General features: G+C 45.3%; 1 protein-coding gene across 1 annotated transcript; it reads left to right on the top strand.

Moving 5' to 3' along the window:
* The first annotated feature begins 717 nt into the window (after positions 1-717).
* Positions 718-5,386, top strand: LOC124647231 (probable serine/threonine-protein kinase cdc7). Its single transcript, XM_047187198.1, has 14 exons — positions 718-1,018; positions 1,121-1,179; positions 1,691-1,933; positions 2,048-2,131; positions 2,278-2,344; positions 2,661-2,721; positions 2,817-2,910; positions 3,003-3,086; positions 3,435-3,462; positions 4,067-4,537; positions 4,622-4,683; positions 4,762-4,871; positions 4,959-5,046; positions 5,135-5,386. The coding sequence occupies exons 1-14, from the start codon at positions 718-720 to the stop codon at positions 5,384-5,386; spliced, it is 2,004 nt and encodes a 667-aa protein (XP_047043154.1).
* The last annotated feature ends 1,639 nt before the right edge of the window (positions 5,387-7,025 follow it).

The raw sequence follows: 7,025 nt of genomic DNA on the forward strand, positions 1-7,025 counted from the left end.
AACCACCCTCGTCGGTGACTCTATGCATTCCGAGAACAACCGCAAAGAGTGACTTCACGATGCATCCCATATATACCCATAAGGTCCGATGATGTCTAAATCATCGACCTCCTGAATATTCTCCCTCCCCTGAGACGTAGCAAATTTCTTGTCATGGAGTATTATTTTAGTCTACATGAACCGTGCCATATATAGTGTGTCTCTTGAGTAGTTGAGTCCACATCAACCTAACCATCATGTGTGCTTGCAAAGTTTTCAGGAAATCTGTTTTCTCTTGGTCTGTCTTTTAGTTTCCACATTTGTGTGTTCATATAACATGTTTTTCTATTAATGAAGTATGTGGTTGCTCTCAAAAAACAAAACCTATCATGTTGCAAAGTGCAGACGCCGGACGTCATCATCCTTTTAGGAAAAAATTAAAGAAGACTGTGGGCCCTTTGTTTCAACGTGTTGGGCTTCTGGTGCGCACTTGCTGCGTGGGCCGTAGCAGTCACAGGCGGGAAAAAATGAGCGGGAAATGGAACAGATATCGCGTCGCTCCCGAAAACTCTACTCGCCAACGAAATTTTCCCGCCTCCTGCATGGACTCATCCCAAACAAATCAGCAAATCCGAGGACCAAATCGAAAAATCACCCACCCCGCAGAGCGCCATTCGAAGCCAGGTTCCGCATTCGGACCCTAGTGCCGTAGATCCGAGCGCCTAGCCCCGCCCGCCGATGGATACCGTCGGCGCCGGCGTCGGATCGTGGGACACGGAGCTCGCGTGGCACCTCCTCACCGTGCTCCTCCGCATCGGCCGCCCCGCCGCCGCCACCGAGCTCGCCGCCACCGTGGCGTCGACGGCGAGCTACGTGACGCCGCAGCTCGTCGAGCGGCTGTGCCTCGCCCCAAGGTCCCCGCTCCGCTCCTCCGACGGCGTGGTGACTGTTTCGGAGACGGCCGCCGTGGCGTTCCTGAGATTCATGGGATGCGATGTGCCGGCGCGGCCTGTGGCGGGATTGGGGGCCTCCGGTGCAGGTTGGTCTTGTTTGCGGCTCTGTAATGTACTGGGCAGGTGATGGGTTCCGTCGAGCTATTAGTCAGTGTTGCTGACCTCTGTTTTATGTCAATTCGGTGTAGATTCGGCAGAACAGCAGCAGCTGATTGTGCAAACCTCTTCTTCAGTCGCTACTGGAGAGGTATGATTTTTCCTCCTGATTGGAAGAATTACTCAAGTTGCCGAAATATTAAGGGGCAGTGCGTGGATGAATGGCCAACCCATTCACTTCGATTGCCTGTGATTTGGGGTTGCTTATGACAGGTGAATCTACTGCTATAGTTTCTTATGCGATATTTTTTTTTTAATAACACAGTACAACGCAGACGCTCACAAACACGCACGTACAAACACTCCTATGAACGCACGCACACTCTACCCCTATGAGCACCTCCGAGGGACTGAGCCACTGACGCCTCGCTGTTGACGGGCACGTCACCTACCACCGAAAGCATAGCGCCGGTTAAATCCTGGAATAAATCCAGGTAAATACAAACACCCATGTTAAGTCTAGGACTTGAACTTGGGTGGGCTGGTTCCACCACAAGGGACCTAACCACCAGAGCCAAGCTCTGTTTGCGTTTCTTATGCGACATTTGACTTGCTATGTATTTAAATTGTTTTTCTCTTACTACTATTCGCTTTTGTCCCAGTCTCCTACTCACACCAAAGAAGAACCTGTATTACATGAAATGAGAGAAACTTCATGTCAACCATCTCTGGACAAAAAAGTTGAGCCGGCAGCATTGCCATTAGAAGTGACGAGCTACGATGGTGTTAACAATAGCAACTTGAACATTATTGCTGAAAATGTGGAAATCACTGATCAGAATGGCAATGAGCAGCCACATAATGAAGTGAGTACGGATTTTCCAAAGGAGCAGGATAAAAAGATTGTGAAGCTCAAGAAAAAGGATGCAGTACCCAACGAAGATAAAGATCAAGTTGCAGAAACTGCTCAAAAGGTGGCCAAAAAAGTTGACCTGGCAGCATTGCCATTAGATAAAAAGAATGTAAAGAATAAGGAGAAGCACAAGAAAAATGAAGCACTACCCAAAGAAGATAAGAATCAAGTTGCAGAAACTGCTCAAAAGGTGATTTTTCTCCAAGTTACTAATTTTTAGCCCCTTTCTATTTAGGTATAGTTAAATGCACAGGCGTTGTCTGATAGCTATCAATATCGGTAGCCTTGTTTTGAAGAACAAATTAATAAAAGTTCTGTTGATCTACTGTGTTGCAGGGTCATTCAGAGCCAAACCCACTGCCTAGCTTCAAACATTTTGTTGTAGAAGAGGAAGTAGGGTCAGGTGAGAGTCACTATACATTTCTCTTGGAACTACGCTCTTAGTTTTGCTGAATGGTTAGTTGGTAACTAATGTGCCATATTTGATTATTTGCTCGGTAGGTTATGGTATTGTTTATAGGGCTCGAAGGAAAGAAGATGGACGTGTATTCGCCATAAAATGTATGGACATCATTCCACTTGTTTAGTTATTTTTTAGACATTTGTAAATGAAGTTCCATCAATGTATTCTGTTTTTCCGATAATCTGTTCATTATTCTAATTTTCTGTAATGTTTTTTTATGAGAAAGGATATAATGTGTATTTTATTCTAATGCCAGGCCCTCGTGGAAAAGCTCATTCACATGTTGACAATGAACGAAAGATGTTGGAACGATTTGGGTACTAAAAAACTGCCAGTCCTCCTAAATCCTTAAACAATATGACCTTTTTTCCCACAGTAAATATAAGACAGTAACATTGTTTTCCTTCTGCAGAGGCAAGAACTTTGTGATTAAATTTGAAGGCTGTTTTAGGAGTGGTGACCTGGATTGCTTTGTTCTACAACACATAAATCATGACAGACCGGAGGTTAACCATTTCTGCTTGCTCTGAATGTTACTTTTGCTATCAACTATAGACATGTGTTTATTTTTTGTTAAGAATTTCTCTTATCTCTGCAGAATCTGAAAAAAGAAATAGATTTGTTTGAGTTGCAGTGGTATGGGTATTGTCTGTTAAAAGCTCTTTCAAGCTTACATAAACAGGTTCAGTTTGATTCCATGTTAACTTAATTAACTATTGAGTTCTTATCACCAAGATTAACCCAGCTAATCCTGAGTATCTGATATTTCTGCTCCCAGGGAATAGTGCATAGAGATGTCAAACCTGGAAACTTCCTCTTCTCTCGTGACCAGACAAAGGGATATCTTATTGACTTCAACTTGGCAAATGTTAGTGCCTGTACTGGTCTCCCTTTTTTTTTTTGCGAAAGTGCTATCTCCCAACTTGATGCTTGCTTTTATTTAAATTGAAGATGTTTTCCTGTAGTATTAGATGCTAACTGTCTATTTTTTTTTGCCATTGTGGTCTTCCCCCCCTGGATTTCTATGCAGGATCTTCACCAACAGTTATTGAGAAACAGTAAGTTCATCTTCTAATTTTTAATTCGTTGATGATTTGGTGCTTCCCTGGTTTATGCTTCAAAACAATGAATGTATTTTACAATATTTTCCTTTCTGCTACTGTACCTTGCAATTTGTGCACCCTGGAACATTTTAATCTTGATTGTGTAAAAAAGAATTGGGCGAAACATAATATATCTAGTAGCTAGTCCAAAATTTTAACTATCGTATATTGTGTCGCTGTATTTTTTTGTTCAAAAAGCACTCTCCTGGCATTGATCCTTCATTTTCATTAGCTTGAACACCCAAATTATATGTGCAAGATTTATTTGTGGAAAACCGTTCCTTAGTATCCGAATGAAAGGTGTGATGAAAAGTTTTGCTCCATGCCACCTTTGCTAATCCTTGACAGAAATGACTGAACCAGTGTCAATAAAAGATTGAACCGTCGGTAAAGCCCTGTAGTATGTAGTCTCCAGTCCATGATTCTTTAGTGGTTTCTGTTCCTTTGGTAGGATTACATGGATGCTTGTTCAATGAATTTGGAACCCTTCAAATTACTTTATTTCTGTTCTTCTATGTCATGCATCACTGCAAATTGAGATTTCAGTTTGGTTGATCAGGTAAGTTGGAGGTAATTTCACGCGGGAAGGATATCACATCTCAATCTTCATTGAAGTCTGCTCTAGTGATTCATGACAATGAAGCAGCAGCTGGCTCAAAACAACCTCTTGGGTCCAAGAGGAAAAGATCAAATAAAATCCCTGTGTGCAGCGACCCTAGGGTTGATAATAAGAGTATGTATGGTAGCCAAGCTGCTGATGGATCTGGTGTAACCTCTGCCAAAGATGCTACAAGCACGAAAGCATCATTGGACAGGTTAAAGCAGCCCCTATACAAAGGGCAGAAAGAGCTAATGAACTTGAATGAGGTGCAAAGTCCAAACGAAAATACACCAGCAGCTCCAGTTTCCCAAAGGAAGAGGGTGGCTGCTCCTGTTGGTAGTGTGGATCAGAAGCTATTTCTACTCACACCAATGCCCCTGCGTTCTGGTGGTAGTGCTGTTGCCGGTTCTGGCTTGTTTAACAGCAAAGGTATGTTTTTTCCAGTAAACTGCATCAGACCTTATGTATTGAATCTGGCGACCTCAAAGTGTTCTAACTAATTGGTACTTGCAGGACATGGCAAACAGCGAAGAGAAGGTCCATGTGTCGGAACTAAAGGATTCCGAGCTCCAGAGGTTTGATGCTTTTTTATCTGTGGAAGTATTTCATTTGGTTTTAATGTGCCATATATTGAATTAATGTCTTTCCTTCAGGTTCTTCTAAGATCTTCTCATCAGGGTTGTAAAGTCGATGTCTGGTCTGCTGGTGTGACACTCCTGTATTTGATAACTGGCAAAACACCTTTTGGCGGAGACCCGGAACAGTGAGTTAACTACTGCATTTACAAAGTTTTTTGCTTCCCTGATTAGAGAGAGAACACTCTAAACTTGTGCATATGTTGAGCAAACAGGAACATGAAGGAAATAGTGAAGCTCAGAGGCAGCCAAGAATTATGGGAAGTAGCGAAATTGCACAACTGTGAATCTTCATACCCATCGGTAAGCAGGCTCACCGCTGACACATGACATCACCCTTTAAACAGATACCCGAGTCTCATCCTTAAATTGTCACCCTTTTGTTTTCCAGGAGTTATTCGAGGCCAAATTTCTACAGTCGGTGGATCTCAGGACATGGTGCGTTGCCAACGCCCGCAGGCCAGAGTTCCTCAAGCAGTTACCTGACTCGCTGTTCGATCTCGTGGACAAGTGCCTCGCAGTTAACCCGAGGTGCAGGATCACTTCGGAGGATGCTCTGTTGCACGAGTTCTTCACTCCATGCCATGAAAGCCTTAAGAGGCAGAAGAGTAAGGCTCTTAAGATTAGAGGGTTAGCTGGCTAAGGCGAGCAAGTCGTAGCGCTCGCCTTTGACATTTTGACTTGTTATAGCCTATCTAAGCTGATGCTGACAACCGAGTGCGTGCCAATAGCCTGCCTATTTACCCCCTCTTGTAAATGATGTACTTAGAGCATCTCTAGCAGAGCTCGTAAACTGAGCAAAATCGAATAATAATAGCCGATTTACGGGTTCAGTTTAGAAAATGGCGTAGATCAGTCATCGTAAACGAACCAAAACTGAAAAAAAGTTTTTCAGGACGAAACCGAAAACCTAACTCGACCTCTATTTGTAGGGGCTGAAAGAGCAAATTGAACACCAAACTCTATTCGTGGTGCGTTGAAATTTCAGATGAGACCAATTATTTCTGCTGGTACAGTCGTTGGAATCTAGCTGAATTCGTGGCCGGTGTGGGGCGGCGCGAGCTTGTGGGAGGCGAGCTTGCAACGGCGTGGGGCGGCGAGGGGCGGGGCGGGGCGAGCTCGTGGTGGCGCGGGGCTGCCTGGGACGGGGCCAGGCGAGCTCGTGGCGGGGCTGGTGCGAGCGGTTGGTGGGTGGCCGGCCGATGTGAGAGCTCAGGGAAGAAGAAGGGAAAAAAGGAAAAAGAGGAAAAAGAAAGAAAAGAAGAAAAAACTAAAGTGGATCTTTAGCTGTTTTACGGTTTTGGATTAAATGTTCTGTTCTGTGCCAGCAATTTTTCGATCCGTAAACACGAGTTCAGTGAATTGAACTCTAGTTTTTCAGTTCGCGTTTTTACGGGCTCTGCTAAAGATGCTCTTAGAAGTATAATGCAGTTGTGCTTATTATGTTCGGTTGTTCTGCAAAGGTCACATATCTATGTTCATGAGAACCTGTATGCATCGGTGTAATTAATTTTTTGTTCTTCTTTAAAAGGAACTGATACCAGTTAAATTATTAGAAGACGTTCTTAGTAACTTCTCAGCTGGTAGCCGCTTATTGTGGCGTACATTTTGTGTGGCAATACATGGTGCGTACGTGGTCTATCATCTGACCATAAGAACTTCTCCGGTTAGATGAGGAAGAGATAGACCTTGCCGGCCAACATCGCCTACTCGGTTTATGTATGCCCAATTGCACGGCCGTGTACCTAAAAACAATGAGTGAGCGGTCAGCTTCCTGCCTACGTGTTCAGCAACGCATTCGCAAATACGCGTCACATAAACCTCTCATCCTCTTATCCAAGAATTACCAAACCTACACGGGACAACTTTGTCTAACGGTGTATACTAGTATATGCTAACGGTGCGGAGGGCCGACGGTGCGGAGGGCCGCGGCGGTTGGCGGCGGGCGGCCGGGAGTTGGCGTGGCGGGCGGCCGAGCGGCGGGGCGTTGGGCGGCTGTTAGCCATGTCGTGCTAGGCTGCGACCTGTAAGAGCATCTCCACTCGTGCCCCCGTCGAGCCCCCCGGCGAGCGTAATTCGGCCCAGTCGCGCCCCCGGTTTCTCTTTTTCGTCCGGATTTGGCCCTTCATCCATCCGGCGAGCCCACGCCACCCCCGGCCCCCCGGGGAGCGCTCGGGGACTCCGGACGAGTGAAAAGCGGGGAAGGGCCCGATCTGTCGGTGACTCGACGCACGAACCCCGCCGCCACGTCGCTCAAAATCTCCCCACCCCTCGTATCTCTC

This window comes from Lolium rigidum, chromosome 4 (genome assembly GCF_022539505.1).
Source record: "Lolium rigidum isolate FL_2022 chromosome 4, APGP_CSIRO_Lrig_0.1, whole genome shotgun sequence".
NCBI lineage: Eukaryota > Viridiplantae > Streptophyta > Magnoliopsida > Poales > Poaceae > Lolium > Lolium rigidum.